General features: G+C 41.8%; 1 protein-coding gene across 1 annotated transcript in view; it reads right to left on the bottom strand.

The window, feature by feature from the left end:
* Positions 1–21,094, bottom strand: part of SYNPO2 (synaptopodin 2) — a 788,878-nt gene that overhangs the window by 237,567 nt on the left and 530,217 nt on the right. The window contains exon 2 of the mRNA XM_086961444.1: positions 9,077–9,228. Coding sequence (XP_086817570.1) covers positions 9,077–9,228 — 152 coding nt within the window. The remainder of the gene's footprint in view (positions 1–9,076; positions 9,229–21,094) is intronic.

The following is a 21,094-nucleotide window of genomic DNA, read 5'->3' on the forward strand; positions in this document are numbered from 1 at the left end:
TCAATTTAAGCACTGGTGTGAACCATCACAGTAAGCAGTTACTGAAAGTACAAGGGGATGCAAAATGGTCAACATATCTGTGAACCTCTCCCTAAAGGACTTCGGCTGGCTGTACTGTCAAACCATGCATATACAAGAGATATTGATATCTGTGCCCAAGCAAGAAGGATTCCATAGGTGAATATAAAATAGGCGCACAGCCCCAACAACCCCCTCAAAAGAATGCACTGGAATAACTTTGTGCAAGCATAGCCCTGTGTCCTCGTGCAAAAAAATGGCAGAACATGCAGCTAGAGAATACATCTACATTGCCCACGATTAGAACACTGTGAGTTCCTGGTAAAAAAAGCACAATAAAGTGCCAGAGGATCACATGCACCATCCGAATGTGCAAGCGGATTTGGTCGGCATGTAGAGAACATGTCTTACATACACCTAAAGGGAGATAATAACAATACTGTGATATAAATACCTGAAAATGTATCAATAAAAATCCGTCCAAGGCCCCATGAAACAGCCAAAAATCAGGTAGCCTGTGACAGTGGCATAACAAAACTTGTTGTGGCCCCCTGCAAAGTACATGTGGGCCCCCCTTACCCATTAACCACACTAGACCCCACCAATGCCGGATCCTGTGGAGTGGGAGAGGGTTTACCTTTCAGGTGAGGGACCGCCTTTTTTGTCCTCCCTTAAATTGCAATCATCACAAAAAAACAAAGACCCGCCCCTAAGTACATAGCACCCCCCCCCCCCCCCCCCCATACCAAGCCAGGAGATCTCGGGTCAGAGGCCTGCTGCCCGTGCACAGTGACTGGAGGGGGCCCCTGGAGGTCAGGGGCCCCTGCACCTGCAGGGACTGCAGGGCTAATGTTATGCCACTGGCATGAGGAAAATGGTAAGCTAAATAAAGGATTCTCCAACAATGTACAATGCACGTACCACAAAGTTTCAGTTTCACAACTCGTGCACAGAGGGGCTGCAACAACTGATGCACTGGTGAGAGATAAGTTAAAAAATGTACACACTCGGGGCAAAGTTGAGGAGTCAACCGAGCACTAGACCAGCAAACACATACATGAAATGGTGCCCATATTTATCACCCCAAGGGGTGGCGGGGGGGAGGGGTTTAGGTGCAAAATTCTAATCGTCCAAACCAAGCAATTCCCAATAGAACCATCTAAAGGAATAAAAAACAATAACGGCTTCAGAATCACTTCCATAAAAAAGCTAAAAGTCAATCCAGTTGGCAAAGTGAACAAAAATGATACAGTCAGTTGTAAGCAGCTGCAGCCAAAGCCTTAAGCTATTTTACAGCCCACAATGTTCAGCTGGTAAAATTGGGTCTGGTGTTCCCACATGTGGAATACCTGGTCATGTGTTCCCGCACAGGAATTCTGCTAAGCCACAATCAGGGCCTATATTGTGGAGGAGTATATTTTGATGCCACGTTGTGATAAATGTAGGGGTGCATCATCACTATGGGCAGTCGGCACTCGAATATATCTTGTGTGATTAACGTTAGTAATAGAAAGGTGGAGTACCGCTTATATAAAGAGCTTCATGTATAACAGATGCAGGTTATAAATGTGTGTTTAAATTGTGACTAATGGAGAAATCTAATGTACTGATCAATTAATTAATATAGGGGAAATGTATATACATGATATGATTTATCGTGAGACTAATGAAATGAAATGTGCAAACTCATTTTTAGAAGATCTATGTGCAACATGACTGCATGTTCAATTGAGAGTATTTTATTAATTCTTAGTAGCTTTGCATTATTCATGTCTTAAGAGATATAATTTGTGAATCATGTACATTTGTACACATATTTGTTACCCAGTGCACTTTCTAAAGATGACTTTTAATTCTGAGGCCTAACATGTATTTTACCTTAAATTCATGTGTATTTCATTTTTAGCCTAATGTTATATTTCAGTGCAAGTTCACATTACAGTCTTACGTTCTGTTTTTGTTGAACCTCCACTGTGGAAGGTTTCGGTGCATTTGGTTTCCATTGCAGGTGTGGACAAGCGTCATCAGTTAGCATAGATGAGTATTGTTTATGCTAGATTGTATGGTATGAGAAGATGAAGTTGCCAAGAAGAACTGCGTTAACGAATAGGGAGATGAGTTCTCATGAGAAGAAGAATGACCAAGGATAAATGAAGTTGGAAGAAGTATCTCATTTGTGCTGGGAGACATGGAAAGTTACTGCGAGAGGAGTGTCACGTGGGATTGTCTACTTTGAATGCAATTGATATTATAAGATGTGTTTAGAGAGGGAGAGAGCATGAGACATCTTGAGACTTCGTAGGGTGTAGACCTATGCTTTTGCATGCGTAGCTTTACGCTACTTGACTCAAATGCTTAGAATGTTTCTACTGAAGACTCTAGCAGCTGATACCTTTCTTTCTTTTATTTCTATCCTGAACTGAATCAAATGCTGATTAGAATAGTTGGTCCCCGTTACAGAAGTATAGGGAAAGACAGGACTAATGCTTTCTTTTGAAAACCAATTGATGCAATTTAATTCATAATTCTTTTTCCTTATCTTTTGCCTGACCATCATTGAACTAATCATATTTTTCCTTCTGTATCGGCGAATCTCTTCAGGAGATTTGGACATGTTTTGTTTGTTATGTACTTCTACACCCTCATACTGGGATTTGTTTATGAAAATGTATTTTTGATTTTATGAGTTTAATCTCACTAATCACATTTTCAGTTGTGGTCTGGATTATTGTGTGACCCTATTGGTTGTACCGTATTGAAAAATCTAATGACTAATAGTGTTCTCCCTTTACCTCTCATGCTTCCAATAAAAGACAGTCGAACTGAGTAAATGTGTAAATGGGCCCGAGCTCTCACGATTGGTTAGAGAGCTCCTACAGCTGGCAGCAGTGGATGAGCCCCAACATTGTACAGGTTTGAAAAAAAGCTTCTTACAAAATAATGTACCTTTGGGCACAGCCAATGTATAAGGTAAAATGTTCTTCCTTGCCCATATCGAATTGAACACAGTTGTGTTCTAGAAAAATAGGCCCTATGTAATATTATGAGTTATATAAGTATGAAATCTATTCTAATGGCTCTAGATCCCGAAGTACTTTTCCCACTTGGCTTTTAGTTTGGCTAGTGTGTGTTTGGCATTATTCATAAGCATGTTATATGACCACAAGACAGTTTGTATCTCTATCACCTCAACAGTAGTTGATTCTCTAGTGGGGAGTGGTCAGTTACATTAACCTCTATTAACACACATTTTGAAAAAGGCAAGCCATAACTGGAGGTATAGGAAAAACAGTGCAGCCGGAATCCATAATTCACCCTAATTAGAGAGAAAGCAACACCGCATGTGCTCCTCATACATCCCACACCTTGGCAATTCCAACTGCATTACATTTTTTCATCCAGGCAAACATGATACTTCATTCATATAATTTCCCACACGCAACATAGTTTCTTTGGTAATACTCCCATTGTAAACCATATAGTTTGCTGCTCTTTTCCAGGCCTTTATACCAAACGCATTCAAAGAGGGTGGTGACCTCCCAGATAATTCCTAATAAAGATAATGTAGGTAGCCATTATGAACTATTCCGAACCTATCCATCCTGAGAAATGGTTCAAAAAGGCCTTTAAATGTCCATTCAATAGTTACTGGTAGATGCACATCCAAATAGTAGTTATACAAGTCTGTCAGTGAAATGATTACGTTATTATCTGTTTTGATTATTGCTAAATTCCGTTTTTTGACAGATTGCAAGATATTTGTTGAAATAGTGTCAAAAAGTGACTTTTTTGATCTTTTATGAATGAAGACTTTGAAAAGAGAAAAAGTTTAAATGTTTTTGTTGTAAATTCGTGAAAAACCTGATTGAAGAAATGTTAAAAATTATTATATTGTGAAGGCTTTTTTCTAGCCCTGTGTTGTACTCCATGTAGTCTATGGTTGTCCTTAGACTCTTTACATAAAAGTCATAATCGTGCCAGAGTTCAAATCACCCACGAGAATTATTAAGTCTCATTTGCCTCTATCATTATCTTTCACATTTTGTCTAACACCTTCTATGGGAGTCCATGTGGTACATACATACAGATGCACAAATGATGTTTCTTTCCACATTTCCTGGCTACTGATGAGTAATATCCATTGCCATCCACCAGGGATTTGTTCATTACTGGTGGCACTATTGTTTCAACCAGATTGGCCATGCCTTTAGCACCAGTCTCGAACCACGCATGTGCTAGCACTTTGTACTTCCATCTACCATTTCATTTGCAGTTAACATTTTCCATCTTTTTTGTAGGATTACTGTGCCTGATTTAGCCTTAATAACATATAACCACTAGTCTTGTTTTTTTTCGTTGCCTAACCCATAGACATCCCACGTCAATATGTAATAGTTCTCTAACTTGACTGTCCTGTTGGTTCCTAATTTTTCAAGAAGACCATTACCAGTCTATGATTGAGAATGCCTTTTCTTCTGTTGTGTGGTTGCTGTGTTCAAAAGACACTGTTTCTATATCTATGAGTCAGTCGCCAGTTGCTTTGCAGAAGACTCCTTTTATAGCGACCCCCTCTCCCCGGGCGAGGCACATTCTTTCATTACTTTCATTCACTGTCTTGGAATTATTTCTTAAGACATCTACCTCAACATTAATTGTAAAAGATATCAGTCTTGTTTTGAAGCACAGTCCTGTCCAAGTTATTGTAACTGCCTCAAACGCCTTGCAGGGAAGTCTGGCTTTCTATTGCTTTGCATTTGGACACCTTTCTTTCTAGTGAACAGTTTTTGGACATTTTTTCAGTTTTACCCTAAAAGGTATGTTCTTTCCTATTCACCAGCAGGCAGGCCCCTGCTGTTTCGCCTAATGATCTTTCCCCATTCGCATTGGGAGTCCCATCTGCTCTTGATATCACCATGTTCAGACAGTCGCTCTTCAGTGCTTCCTTTCTCTTGCCAGCACTCCAGTCACTCATAAATTAGAAGCAGCGCTCAGTTTATATTGGCACTTGAAACGCGTTCATGGAGATCAGTAATTACCTTTCCATCGTTTACCTCGTTTGACATGTTTTTTATCTAATTGTATTTTTATTGTTGCCCGAGTCATTCTGCCTTTTATTTTATTGCTGTGCGTTGTCTTTTAATATATTGCCCCTCCACCTCACATCCGTTGTCCGTATGAGTGCAGTCAGGTCCGTCATCTTGAGCCTCGGATTTTATTGTTCTGACGTGTTGGCGCATGCGCTCCTCCGCCCGACCTTTCAAGAGGCTTGGATCTCTTCAGAGCTGTGTTCTATCGCTGCCGCTTGCCTCACGCCATTCATCCGCACGGCACTCATTGCCCATTGCCTACTGTATACCCTCCTCTTTGCCTCCCTGAATACCTCTACTATTAGTGGGCTGCACACTTCGTATGACGAGGCATCTTCATGATCCTTAGTTATATTGAAAACCTTCTTAGTGTGGACCTCCAGGGCTGTCAGCAAGGGCCCATGTTATAAGGGTTGCTGGGCCCTGTAGTGAACTTGCTGTTTTTAGAAGCCTTGGCATAAGAGAACACACCACATCCAGTCACTCATAACCAGCTACCAGGAACATGATCAGTCTTTGTTTAATTGCATATTGGTATCTCTACCTCTTGATGCCTTTGGGCAGATTTGCCATGCAACATGTCAGACTGAAAAGTGTCCCTCACACTCTCCTTGCTTCTTCATGACAAGTTATTAAAGTTAGAATCTAAAGAACATATCATTTGTGTTTGACCTGGCATCCTTGGTGTGGTGTTCCCGTAACTTTTTCTTCAGACCTCCTGTTTTGCTGACTTCGTTTTTTTACTTATCTTAGGACTCTGCACTTTCCCACTACTAAAAGTGCTTGTGCTGTCTCCTTTAAACATGGTAAGGATGGCTTATACCAAACTGGCATATTTAATTTACTTTTCAGTCCCTAGTAAAGTGGCACTACCTGTGCAGAGGGCCTGTAAATTAAATGCTACTAGTGGGCCTTCAGCACCGATTGTGCCACTCACTTAAGTAGCACTTTAAACATGCCTCAGGCCTGCCATTGCAGCTTGGTTGTGTGCAGGTTTAAACTACCAGTTTGACCTGCCAAAATAATCCTTTTGCCAGCTAGGCCCAAACCTTCATTTTTAATACACATAAATCATCCCGAGGGTAGGCCCTGGACAGCCCAGAGGGCAGGCTGCAATGAATTAAAAAAGTAGAGCACTTACTTTTAGGTTTCTCTTGTCCTAGTAGTGAAAAACTCTTAAACTAATTTTTCACTACTCCAAGGCCTACCTTTCCTATAGGATAACATCAGAATTACCTTAGCATGCTGTAATTTCCAAATGTAAGCAGGTGACCAGTTAATGTTTGGTGTCTTTGTAATTGTAATGAAAAATTCTAATTTATGGTGAAGTCAGATTTTAAATTACAATTTTGAAAATGCCAATTTTGGAATGTTGATATTTTCCTGCTTTAGCCACTTGGGGCCAGATGTAGGACGGCAAATACCGGTCGGTAACGGTCGATTTCGGCCGTTACCGACCGGTATTTGCTGTTTGACATGTAGGGGGCCTTATAGTTACAGAATCGGTATATTTACCGATTCGGTAAATTTACCGATTCTGTAAAATACCGAATCGGTAAATTTACTGAATCGGTAAATACAGATGTAGGTGGCACTTTAAACAGTGCCACAGGCCTTTACAGATTCGTTATTTACCACCAAATACTATTTGGTGGTAAATAACGAATACCTGTGTACATGCACATCTGTGCATGTACACCTGTGCCATGTGGCACACAGACATGCCCTAAGGGCATGTCTGTGTGCCACATGGCACACAAGCCTGAATAAGGGGTGCAACAGGGTGTCAAAGTGACACCCTGTCCCCCTTGCAAAATCGGTAATTTTACCGAATCGGTATTTACCGATTCGGTAATTGACATTGATTCCTATGGGCCTCAAGGTCCATAGGAATCAATGGCAATTACCGAATCGGTAAATACCGATTCGGTAATTACCGAATCATACAGATTCTGTAAAAATTACCGATTTTTTACCTACATCTGATTTACCGAATCTAGAATACCGAATCGGTAAAATTTGGTATTCTAGAGTCGGTAAATCAGATTTACCTACATCGGGCCCTTGGTGCCTCCAGCCTAATGACAGGATGTAGTTGACAGTTGGGATTTGTGTGTCTCTCCTAGACAGCCACACACAATAGGGAGCTTAGTTAGGTGTGCCTGGATGGGCCATGACTGGCAGGATGGGAGGGAGGAGCTGGGCACAGCCCCACTAACACATGAATAGGCCTTCACACAAGGGCTACATACACCCTCTAGATAGTCTGGTGCCAGGGCAAGGAAGGCAAGCCACCTGTGCACTTCAAATTCATGCCTCTAGAAGGTTCTCACCACTTCAGAGGTACAACTTGGTATAAATACTGAACCTCCGACACAAGTTCTTCAGTACACTTCTGGACCTGTGGATACTCTGCCAGGAAGAAGGACTGCTATGCTGCTGAAAGGACGGCCACTCTGCTGGACTGCTGCTCTGAAGGACTGCTGCCCTGCTGTACTGCCCTACTGCTTGCTGCCCTCTTGTCTGGGTGAGCAGTGTTGGACCTGCATCTCTTCAAACCAGACCCCAGAGTGACTCAAAGTGCTAGTTGGCTGGCCTACTGGTCTGAAACCTCAGGGACACAACAAACTTCCAACAGCCGTGCACTTGCACTTGGACGTTGCCATCCGTCAGTCTACCCTGCCGAGAGGACCTACCCCAGTCCTGGACCTTTGGAAGTGGGCTTAAGGTGCTCTGCCTGCCTCTGTGGATCCATCAGAACCAATGCATCTCCTCTGCTGTGCAGTGCAATCCCAAGCAGAACGGACTCATGGCTGATGCTTTGTGGATTGGACTTGTTACAACGACCAACATTGGCGCCGCAGCCCGCAACCTCTTTGGAACTGTCACTACGTGATGCATCCTCGGCGTAGGCCTTCACATCTCTTGGCGACGGATACCTCGACAACGATGCAGAACTCCGCATCACAGTTCCTCTAAACCGACGTATGGCCCTGACTGCGCGAAGCATTCTCAAAGCCGGACCATGCATGGCAAGCTCTTGTGGATGGGACCCTCAACATCGACGCAGGACCTCGCATCGTAGCCTCACTGCATCTTGGAACTGAGGCATCGCTTCGGGTGCACGACGCACCTTCAAAATGGATCCTCACAACGCTCCGCAAACCAGAGTTTGAGGTATTCTGTTCAACTAGCTTAACTGGGTCACTGTAGCTGGCCCGCGCTCCATCGCGGTTGTCCGGAAATTGTGACTTTCACCCAGTCCGACATGACCAAGATATCTACTTTGTGCTTTTTGGGGCTATCTTCACTAAAATCTTTAAAATGTCATACCTTAGGTTCCACTGATAAAACATTTGTCATTTTAGACTTGTTTTATTTATTAAAAAAATTTCTATTTTTCTAACTTAATGTGGGATCCTTTTTGTGTGGTGTTTTCACTCTATCACTGTTTTAAGTGTCGCACAAATACTTTACACATTGCCTCTAAGTTAAGCCGGACTGCTCTGTTACAAGCTACCAAAGGGTTGATCACAGATTAATTTAGGGCATTCTCCATGTGCCAACCATAAAGTGATACCAGTATGTACAAACCTTGTCTTTTGCACTATCTTGGTGTTCTTGAATTAAAAGCTTGAATTACATTTGTGTGAGTCCTTACACCGCACATGGTTAGTGTCACTGAGATCTCTATGGTAAAAAAATAGGAAAACACTAGTTTGGCCTTCATGCTACTCCAAATTATATGTAACACTACACAATAAAAATATATTTATGTAAATTTATGATCTTTTTTATTTACTACCATTCCCTTTCATGCTGTATTGCTTGCTTTATTCAGGGTTAATTTGTTTAGTGATATATTTATATATGTGTTATACCTTGCACGTAGTGGCATCTTCGATAACTTTGAAAATAGTTTGTATTTGTTTAGTAAAGCAAAGCACAGTAATGAATGCATTATATTGTACCTTTTAATGAGCATCCGAAGAATGTCCTTTGAGTTACTTATGAAAGTGACGACTCGCGAATAAGGTAGGCCCAAACAAGGGTTGCCATTAATAGTGACCACTTCATCCCCAATGCATAGCCCAGCTTTCTCTGCCTTGCTTGGACTCCGAATCTGCAAAGTGTAAAATAACACATTTATCAGAATAAGATAATTATACAATTACCAGGTCCATTTTGTAACAAACACAACTATGGCTTCTATGTAAAGTCTGAGCATGTAACAAGTGTGTGTTTAAGGATTAAGAGGTTTAATCTGACAAGCCTTCACATTTATTTCTTGGACAGAGTATCTTCTCCGGGTCTATTTCCTTAAAATTGTAACACGAGATTTGTCTTATTTTCTCCCATAGCACAGAGTTAAAAGCAAATATTTCAAGATTTAACAAGATGGAAATAGCAAATATGATGTTAAGAATGCATCCCGTTTCTACCTTCGTTCGTCTTCCAGCATTCCACTTCCGTGTCACTCACTCCCTCTTTACCTTCTCATCCAAGGACCTTTCATTCCATGGACCCAAGATAAACGATTTCGCGAATCCATGCTCTCTAAGTATTGTTTTTCATGTGCAAGCAGCCTTAATACTGGATTCTAAATCCAGTTATTCACTGCCACTATTTCACAAAAGTGAAAAAAGGGTGTTTTGCTCCTGTGACATCAGCCGGGGAAATGTTTGCCTCCCAGGGGTTCCCTTGTTTAGAACACAACACTCCCACCCTTTCCCACCTCACTAGGGTAGCCACAGACCTGAGGGAGGCAGGAGAACTTAGATAGTGCATTGTAATAGCAATAATGTCATCTGTAGTATCACTTTGCCCTTGTTAGATGTGATACATAGGCATGACCTCAAGGAAAACCAGTGCCTGTATTCCTGAACACAAAAGCAGCATTAGATGCTGAAGACCAACAACAAAATTAGTCATCAACTTTCTTGAAAAAGAACAAACAAAATACAACATTGAATGGACAGTCCTAGAAAAATTATCCAAACAAGGAAAAAACTTTCCTGGCAGGCAACAAAGGAAGGACAAGCATTAGCATAGCCAATAGGTCTCGCCTTTGGAACCTTATAAGTGTTTAGTTATCCAGCACAATATCCTTTGTGCAACAACATCAAGTGTTGCATGGCTAAACACTTATAAGGTCCCAAAGGCGAGACCTATTGGCTATGTCACTGCTTGTTTTATATTGTATACCTTTGTTTTATTCTTTTGATCTGTGGTGAAGAAATATGTGTTTTATGTCCCATTAACTTCGTTTTTTTAAAGGGGGTTGTCTATCTGGCCCATATTTCAAGTAGAAAAAAGTAGGCTTTTACCATTTTATAACTTTTTGTCAAATTTTGTCTTCCATTAACTTCCTATTATCTACACATATTGAACATAAGCCCATAGTATTACTGATTAGCTTGTCTTCTCGTTGCTGCAGACGCTTGCTTATTACAGAGTTTAAATTTACCAGAGGGATCAGCGAGACCCTTTTAACAATGTCATACATATCAACATTATCTTGGTTTGCTCACCTTTCACAAATTTTGATGAAATAACTGCCTGGCTAATCTCTTGATTGTTTATTAAAAATCGGGTTCTGTCATTTTGTGGTTTCCTAAGATATTTAGCAGATTCTGGAAGGTAGTTATTCATTGTTTCCCCACAGTATACTAGAACACATGTTCCTTTTGTTTTTTTATCCTGTGATTAAGACTGTGCACTGGTTTGATCCTCCAAACATTAAAATGTTGAGGGAAATGCATTATTATTGTTTCTAGGCATATTGCTCACCATTTTATAGCAGTTTTCGCTGTTTCAGGTTAATGTAGTGGGCCTGTTTTTTTAAACAAGGTATGCCCCCCTCACTTGCTACAATCCCGCGTAGTGATCTGATAAATAATCATATTGGTGTAACATTGTATGTTGTTTTAGAACATATTTCCCTTTTTTTATTCATCCAGTTCTTATTATTTTTCTTTTCCATCATTCTGACCCTTTTTTTTGTTGGTTTTATGAAACCACCTCTTTATAAACGCTGTTTTGTAATGCTTCATTAAACTGTTTATCCTAACCCGCGTCTAAAATGATATTGGTTACTTTTATATCTAAGCGTTATTCCTCTTTTTCAGTTTAAGTCTATTAAGAGACAATAGTGAAAAAAAGGCAAGAGTTTTAGATTTGTAAATTTCCAGTTTTGTTATAGTATGTCCTTCACCCATTATTGAAGATGATTCATAACCAAGAAGCCATCCTCTAAATTTATTTTGTTTTTCTTTTCTACATATGTTCATTTACCCACCTGCAGCTGTTTCTCCGTTTCAAAAACTCAATTTTTAAGGCTGTAAATTTTCAGGTGAACCTCCGCGTTCAGACCTTGACTAGATACTTAAAATTTTACATTTATATATTATAACCTTGCTTTTTTAGTTTGACCGTTTCTTTATTTTTAAAATTGAAGAACTGTGATCCTAAACATGTTGGACATATAATCAAATTTCTCAAAAATCTGGTACATTTTATCAGTTCACCTTCATTTTTATCAAATAATTCAGGAACTGTGACACAGAATGACAGAGATCGAACACTGGATTTCATGCTGCCTTCAGCTTCAAAACCGCACACATGATTCTCCGTTTTAGAAGGATAAATTTGTGTTCGTTTCAAGTGCACCAACTTTGGACCAAAGGACAGGAGATTGTTATAATATTTTACCGGAACTTCCCTGTAGCTTTGAAGTGGGTATACCTGAGAGGAGAGTTTTTTTCGAAGCCTAGGAAACTACAGTTGGCGTTTGCAAAAGAACAACAAGTGCACGCACGCCTCGCTCTAAAAGTGGGAGGGGTGAGGGGAGTGCGAGAGCACACAAAACTTTTCCCTTGCGGGAGCGAGTCAGGGGTACCATGTGTTTGTAAGTTAATTACAAACATATGGTGTCACGCTCGCTCCCGCAAGGGAATCGCCAGACGTGTACGCGTTGCCATTGAAGGCAATGGAACGCGTGCACGTTTTTGGCTGAAAAGCCGAAGCAATAGCTAAAGGTCTTTTGCCTATGCAACGCATGCGTGCTGCGTAGGCGAGACCTAAAAAATGATTGTTTGTCTGTCTACAGCACAAAGAGGCCTCGACGATGAGGTAGAATGGAATATACGATAAGAACCCATCACGCCTATTCTAAATAACATTAATGAGCTGCTATAAATTATCAATAGAGGAGCCCTTCACCAGTTCTCACAGCACAAAACATGCCTAAGTATCTATGTCATAATCTCCAGTAAGTTGGGTTTGTATCACCCTGTTTTTGTTAACTTGTCTTGTCCTCTCTTCTGTTCTCCACCCCTCTTACCCCTACGTATGTTTCTTTGTTATACTTTCTTGTGTGCTCATAGGTTATACCTCCCTTAGGTTATTTAACTGTATATAGCCTTCAAATCCTAAGATTTTTGCCTTTTTCGTGTTTTTGATGGTGAGAGTCTCATGTACTTGGTTGTATTTGCATGTAACTACTCTACCACTGATATTGCCTTGCCCTTGCTTCTGTAAAGCGCTCTGATACCTCCAGATCTAGCCAGCGCTATTCAAAATAAACATCAATTCAATTTTGTTGCAGTTCTATTTGATTTTAGTTTAGCAAAAATTGTGATATTATGCATTCTGTGGTTAAGTAAACTATAACAAAATACTTCAGTGTTGGACCCATTCCTTATATACAGTTGCTTTAGGGTCCTTCACCACAATCTGTATAATTCCATGCAGGACGAGACAAGTAATTACGCTGTCGCAACAACACAGTGACATCATCAGGTTCATATAGTTAAAAGCAGAAGCACCCCACCGCAATAGCGTGGCAGCATCATCGGGTCAGGCGGTTAGACGCATACGCATGCCAACCAGTTCGGGTAGCAACAAACACATTTATTGCATCATAGATAGGATGCTACAAGGTCAAGGGGATACAGGAGTAGAGGCCAATGAAAGCAGAGACAAAATTACTGAGGTATTATGGGTGTACTGATTTCTTTGCCAAACTGAGCACATCGCGGTTGCTCCTACTAACTGTATGCTCTTCAAATTGCCACTTAACAATTAAGAAGTACATGGCTGTTTCTAAATCATTAATAAGTACATACAGCTCTAGCAATATAGTGTTTGTAGACCTTTCAGGAAATGCCTACGGGTGGCTCAAGAACAAAACAATTGCCAATACCGAGACTAACTATTCAGGAGTATTTCATGAAAGAAAACATGAAATTATGCTTTAAGAATTGCAATTAAGTCTAATGTTATGTTATGTTATGTTATGTTATCGATATTTGTTGTGCGCACAGCTGCTCCAGCTAAGGAGTGTCCTGGCGCAGTGACAAGGTAGAACATAACATAACAGGAACTAAAACAGAAGGCTTAAGGGAACTAACTAAAACAGGAAGGTTTTTATAGCTTTCCGAAAAAGCGTAAGGTCCTCCAGCAGGCGGATTTCAACCGGAAGAGAGTTCCAAGTTGTTGCAGCTTTGACGCTGAAGGAACGTCCCCCCACACGGCAAAGCCTGTATCTAGGGACCACAGCAAAGGCCTGACCTTGAGAACGAAGGGAGCGCGTGGGTACATAAAAAGAGAGAAAGCTGGACATAATTTGGGGGCCTATACCTTTCAAAATTTTAAAGGTCAAACAAAGGACCTTGAAAAGGATACGCTTCCTCACTGGAAGCCAGTGCAAGGAGCGAAGGACACTTGACACCGAACAAAATCTGGGCAGGCCGACAATCGCTCTGGCCGCAGCATTTTGTACTTGTTGTAAACGGGTAAGTTCTGCCTGATTGGCCCCGACCAGGAGAGAGCTGGCATAATCCAGGCGGGAGATGACAGTGGCCTGGATTACCAGCTGCCTGGTTGGGGCGTCAAAATATTTGAGGACAGGTCTTAAGCCTCTCAGCAGGCCAAAACAACAAGCAGCTGTTTTTTTTGGTGTGGCCTACAAAGGTAAGACCAGCATCCAGCCAGACTCCCAGGTTTTTCAGTTCCGACACCGGAGTCGGAGATGGTCCCAACTCTGGCGGCCACCATTGGTCACCCCATAATTCCACTCTCCTTCCGACAATCATAACTTCTGTCTTGGTGGCATTGAGCTGGAGACAGTTCCCCGTCAGCCAGCTGGCTACCGCCTTCAGTCCATCCTGAAACCTGGGGGCATCTTGTTCCGCATCCCCGCTGAGAGTAACCGCCAGCTGTGTGTCGTCGGCATATGAGACCAAGGTCAGGCCCCACTGCCTGGCGACCTCAGCCAGCGGTCTCACGTACAGGTTGAATAACGTGGGACTCAGCGAGGATCCCTGCGGAACCCCCATAAAACGATCGTGTTTACAGACCCCCGGGTTGGATGTTCGAGTGATCACGATGTCGGGTTATTAAACTGCTCCAATTGCCGGTTTTCTTTGCTCCTCCGGGCGGTCACGGATTCCGTGAGTCAAGCGGGTCTGACTCAGTCTGCCAAGCAGCCACCAGACTGAGTCAGACCCGCTTGACTCACGGAATCACGGAATCCAACCCGGGGGTCTGTAAACACGATCGTTTTTCATGGAGTAAACCGGTTGATGGACGACTATCCACACACCGCGCAATATTACTTGGACGAAATATCCACTATCCATATGTTGTCTTTGTTTGACAATTGGATTTTGTTGCATACACGGACGGTAGTTACAAGTTGGAGAACTGAAGATAGTTTTTGGTCCTGAGGAGAACCCAAAAACCACAGTGGGTTCGAAACGCGTCGACCAACCTGGTCCCCACACACATAAAATAATTTTTTGTGTACTTTGAAAACCTTATCCATAAAAAACTTGAATTAATATAATTTTGTATATTGATAATACTTTGACTGTTTAATTAGACATGTGGTTGTGTTAAAGGGACCTTGTTCTATTACGTTTTTGTGTTCTGGTTGAATGGTTGTATGAATGTGATATGATTGTGGAATTGACCAAATGTAGGGTGTTGTAATTGTTGGAGCGTGCCATCACTATTTTTCTCTTATAAATGTGTGTTTATTTATTTGTACAGAAATGCACAACTAAAAATGCTGTTCTTTGAAGAAAATAATTAAAAATTAAATGTTGCCTGAATAATGCACATTGGACTTAATTGCAATTCTTAAAGCATAATTTCATGTTTTCTTTCATGAAATAATCCTGAATAGTTGAATAAGTTAGTCTCGGTATTGGCAATTGTTTTGTTCTCTAACTATATTGGCTCAGCCTTGCTGAGTGAGAGCCAGGACCCATTATTGTTTTACGGGTGGCTCAAGGTCCTGATGGATGTCCCCAAAGTATTGATGCGCTTGATAAGGGCAACACATATTGATGTTTTCTATAAAGTATGTAGGGTCCTACTAGCCCTTGACTTTTGGTTCGTTTTAAGCCGTCTCCTAGGACACCACAATAAATAAGTCTTGTTTTACCTGGAACGCAATTGTAAATGACTTCTAGATCCCCTGCCCACACCTATCTCAACCATACATATTCCTTTGTCAAGTAGCACATGGTGAACCCCCTTTCCAACACTGTTGCTGATGAAGGAATGAATCCTATAATGAAGCATGCTTCCTAGTATACATGAGCGATCGTATCTTTTTTTATAAAATAAAAAGTAAACAGAGTGCAAAACGTCTACACAGACTAACTTCAGCGCTCACACTGCTCTTAGAAAGCATGTAAATGCTGCACCAGCTCTCAACCTCATGCAGAGCAGAGACCACGGTGTGGACGCTGGTGGGAGTTTGATTAACAGGAGGCCAGGTACTATTTGTTTTTAGGTCTCGCCTATGCAGCGCGCAAGCGCTGCTAGGAGGACCTCTTGGAATCGCTCCAGGCTTTAGTTGAAACTTGTGCATGTTTTGCACTGTTTCCTAATAGTACTCGTGCATGTATGGTGTTTACCTTGTGGGAGCGAGCAGCGGCACCCTCTGTTAGCAATTATCGCGCTCGCTCCCGCAAGCTAAATGCCATACATGGACTTCCAGCCGCGCGCGCTACTGAAACCCCTTTGAGTGGTGCCCTCGGCGCTGCTTTAACTTTCTCGTCCGCAGGGCCGCGCTTGTATTACAGCGCTTGTCTCATGATTTGCGGCATGTTTGTTTCCCTTTATAGACAAATACTCGTTTGAAAGCTGTAACAGTAAGTGACGCTATTTCTGGAATGGCATATTGTCTCTGAGCATCAAGTTATTAAATTCCTCAAGCCTACTGTTCTGTAAGCAGGTACCCTGAGTCCCTACTGATTCATACAATGGTTGCAGACAATTTGAAGCACAACGTTTGACGCGATTACAGCCGAAGTGGAGATAATGGTTGTCAGCAAGCTGCATTTTAGGTCTCGCTTGGCTGTGGAAGACCTGGTGACCTTACAGCGGGCCTAGTGCCTGCCCATCGCTTACAATCTGCCTTTATTGTCGCACATTGGCTTGCTTTTTATTCGTTGCCTGGTTTAGCTTTGACTTCGTCTTCTGCCCTCTCACCCTCGGTGGCACTGCTTATTACTTGTACCTTTCACCTGCTTACGTGAACTGCTTTTTTTTTCTCTTTTCGTTAAGCAGTCCACGAGTGCTTGTGTTGCAGCAGTTTCGCAAGTCTCTTCCTAGCTGTGCTCTTGCACTCACCTTTGCTTGTCACTGCTTCCTGTGGTGTGCTTGCGTGCTTCCTTTCTTCTGCATTGCTTTCTCGAACACGTGCTTTTTCCTAGAGTTTTTTTCCCTCCGTTGTAATCTTTTACTAATCAATGTTAAATAAGTGGCTCTCAGCTGTGCCATTGCAGTCTTTTTAAGCTATTAGCCATCCTGCATAGCTTTGTTAAAGGTGAGGACCAGAAGGCACCACTAACTGGATTTGACTATGCTGGTTCTACATATGCTCAACTTGCCCCAGCAATTTAGAACTGAAAAGCGAAAATTGTCAAATGAGGCCTTTAGGTGGTTTCCTCCCAAACATGTTTAGTGGGAATGTCGGTTTATATGGTGCTTGCTAGCAGAGGCAATGCCAGGGTGCATGCTTGATTAAGGGAGGGGGGGGGGGCGTTATTGGATGTATCGGATGTTATTGGATGCAGGCTGATACTCGGGCACTTCACACTTAGTGTGACTGGTTCTATGTACCCAACACTTCCTTGCCACGGTCTGAAAGTTGACACTGGTACATATCATGTAGAGTCCATCCCAGAAGTGATAGCAACCTCTTCTGCAATAGTAAGCATCCAGGTTTTCCTTATTAGGAAACACAACCTCGCAGTAGGCACTGTCTAGTACAGTAAGTACGATGCTGCCTTTTTTTGTCTCTGCCCAGCCTCTTTCTTCTAAAGGACTGGCGTTATCTGGGTCAGTTTGTGAACTGGAAAGTAGACGAGTTAGGACTTAATCCTAATTAATTTGTGCAACAAGGTAGCCGTGCCAAAAATATGGCTCTGGACATAAAGCTGTTAAATTCCTAGCAATGCACACAGTGCCTGCAAGCAGGCCCACACATCCAGGCCAAAATTGCTAGTCTTAGCTGCCTCAAAATGTATCTTTGCCCAGACTGCTGCAGCTTCCAGTAATCTCTAGCTGTTTAATGGAGATGGGTCCGGGTCCTCAATTGGTCTCATACAAGTAACTTTGCAGGTATCCAGAGATTTATTCGCATTAAAGCATGGGAACTATTACCGGGACTGCGGTGGGGACCTTTGGGAACATATGAGTATTTAATTATGCAGCACAATATCCTTGGTGCAAAAACATCAGCTGTTGCATGGCTAAACACTTATAAGGTCCCAAAGGCGAGACCTATTGGCTATGACAATGCTTGTTATATTTGGGTGAGGGTATGGGGTAGAAATAAAAAGAGAGTGGTGTGGGTGGCTGGCAGGCCAGTAGCTTATATTTATTTTGTAGTAGCTGGGAATATCATGCTGAGGGTGTGGTGGGAGGGTGGTAAGATGCACAGGAATATTTTTTTTAATTTGGTCGGGAGGGGTATGATGCCGGAGGATGGTGTGGGTGGATGGCATGACACGCTTCATAATATGGAATAGGGAGTGGGCACACATGAGGCAGTGTTATGTGGAGCCCCCAATAACTCATCTATCCTTTCACAGCCATTGAGAGCAAGAGGCGCTGAAATGGAGGCAACATGCACAAAATAACTTAAACAATTGTGAATAAATGGAATGTTTTTCACCTTGGGGTTCTGAGTGACATCTTCGACAACGGGAGCTTCACTTTGTTTTCAAAGTTTAAATGGAACATCTAGTCTCCATTCTCAGGTACTCTAACATCTTATGCTACTTTTACACCAACAATACAGTTTAGTAGAGGGTCAATCCGTTATTTGAATTATTAATAATATTGTTGCACTTGGATTCTTGATACTGATTGTTTTGAAGCACTTTAAACACCTCCCAATGCACGGGCTACGATTGCTAAAATATGGCCAGCTGGCATATTGGAATTTTAGCTAAGGCTACAATACACTTGTGCCAAATCAGCGGCAACGTACTCGATTTCCTATGTACTCCATAGTGTTTGCTTGTACCACTCACAAAAGAGACTTTAAAACATAGGTTCTGGGATGTTGCTGCATCCCTAATCGGTTGTGGGACAAGTTGCAGCATGCACATGTCACAACAAACAAATGTGGCATTTTTAAAGCCTGAGTCTAATATTCGCTAGGTCATATGTAAATAGCAATTTGGAGCTCATGTGTACAAAGTGTAGAAGTGAGAAATACTAAGTATGAAACTAGTAGTGTCTCCAGTAAAACAGTTCAAGATGTCACTAGCGGTAGATAGATGTGCCTCTCTCCTTTTAACTGATTAATCTGTGTATGCACTTGAGGAGCTCTCGCAATTGAGATAGACTTCCGTAGCTTGGAAATCTCATAGAAAAGGACTTTCTCTGATAGCTATGACCACATGTCAGACAATTGTTACAAGTTTGTGGAGGGTCATGTGTGGGAAATTTGTGAGACTAGATTCAGGAGAAGGACTTTTTGACAACTTGAGCATCCTAGTACCTTATGCCTAGATACTAATCACACCTCTTTAATTCTACTAAGTAAACCTTTGCCAAATGGCCAGAGGTACTTGAAACTTATAGGATTGCCGAAGTGTGAATTCTGGTAAATTTTTATAACAATGCAAAGAGGGAAGATGTAATAGATATGTTAAAACAGCTTAAAGAATCCATGTTGAATACTTTGAATGATCATAGGAGAGATCTATTATTGGTTGGAGGGGGGGGGCGATTTTAATACTGCTTTGTGTCCACATAGTGACGATACACTATGCGGCCTAATGGATGTGAGAGAATGTAGCATCCCACATTTTTCTCATACCCTACAGGGCGATGCCCTAAATGAATTATTAATTTATTATTCTTTTTATTTATGAATTTTGCAAATGTTATGACTTTCCCGCCCACACAGTTTTCGCAGACTTTATCCCAAATAGGACTGCGGCGAGGGTCTAACGTTTTAAAACCCATAAAAATGTCTTAAGTGACCACTTCTCCCAAAGTGTGGTGATAACAGTGGAAAAAAAACGTGCAGAAAACATACCCTGAAAGAACCATAAATTTACAGCATTTGGAATTAAACTAAATAAACGGATATTCGTCAAAATGGGCCCAGGTAAAGCGTTCTGAAAGAACGAAAGTAGTGGTAGAAAAAAGCATGGGCGATATTATTATATGCCTTGAGGAGTCCACACCATATGAAGACATATTGGGGGCTTATATACGTATTACAGACTCCATCAGGGACTCTTTGAAAAAGGAAGTAAAAAAGGGGAAAGGTCAGAAAGTGGGCTGGTTGGATAAAAACTGTACAAAAGCATATAACAACTTAAAGAATGCCTTGCATAAGAAGGAACAAGACAGAATAGAAATAATTCAAGCAAGGAAAATGTATAATCAAGCACTAAAAGCAAGAAAGAAAGAACTAAAAAAGATTGCATGGGCTGACCTACATAAGGCAAGCTTAGATAGGTATAGCATTGCATTCTGGCGTGTGGTTATCTCTCCTTTTATGAGATCGGAGACAACCCAGAGACTGGAAATTGCCATTAGTGAGGATCGATGGGTGGAGTATTTCTCGAGAATGTATGCTTAGAAGAAGGAAGTCATCTTGCAAAACGATTGCCCCTTATTACTTAGTCCCACTAAAGTGTCCTTTCTGATTAATATAAATTTTACTCTGGACGAAGTACAACTTGCCCTGAAAGTCAGCAAGGGTAATAAGGCCCCGGGACCAGACGGGGCGCCCGTAGACATATTTAAACATAATCTAGAGCTATGGGGCCCCATTATAAAACAGGTTCTTGTAGCAGCCTGTAAAGTTGGTCTAATAGGGTCTTGGTCGGAGTCAATAATGGTCCCAATCTTTAAAAAAGGCGATAGACTAAATCCAACAAGCTATCGGCCGATCTCTCTACTAGATTCGGTGGGGAAGGTGATGGGGTGCATTATTTTAAATCGTATTCAGGAATGGGCCGAGGACAATAAAATATTAACTGACTTGCAATTCGGCTTTAGAGAAGGCCTGGGAACTATAGAACAGGGCCTAAATTTAACAATTCTGACAGATATGTGAGGGCAAAAAGGGGAGATTGTACCAGGTCTTCATCGATCTCTCTACTGCTTTTGACTGTGTATGTCACGAGAAATTATGGAGAACCCTTGAAGCGATGGGAGTTGAAGCGGCCTTGGTCCAAGTGGTAAGAGGATTATATTCTAACGCCAGAGCCTGGGTAAGGTTTGGATTAAATGAAGAAAACACTGCCTCATTGGCTGTAGAAAGGGGGGTTAGGTAGGGCTGTGTCCTGGCACCCTTCTTATTTACCCTGTATACAAATGGGTTAGAGCGGGTGATGCTGGAGGGGTGCCAGGACCTGCCTCGGGTACAAAATCCACCTATACCGACCCTACTCTACGCCAATGACGCAGTGATAATGGTCTAAACACCAAATGAGCTACAG

This window comes from Lissotriton vulgaris, chromosome 3_1 (assembly GCF_964263255.1).
Source record: "Lissotriton vulgaris chromosome 3_1, aLisVul1.2, whole genome shotgun sequence".
Classification (NCBI taxonomy): Eukaryota; Metazoa; Chordata; class Amphibia; order Caudata; family Salamandridae; genus Lissotriton; species Lissotriton vulgaris.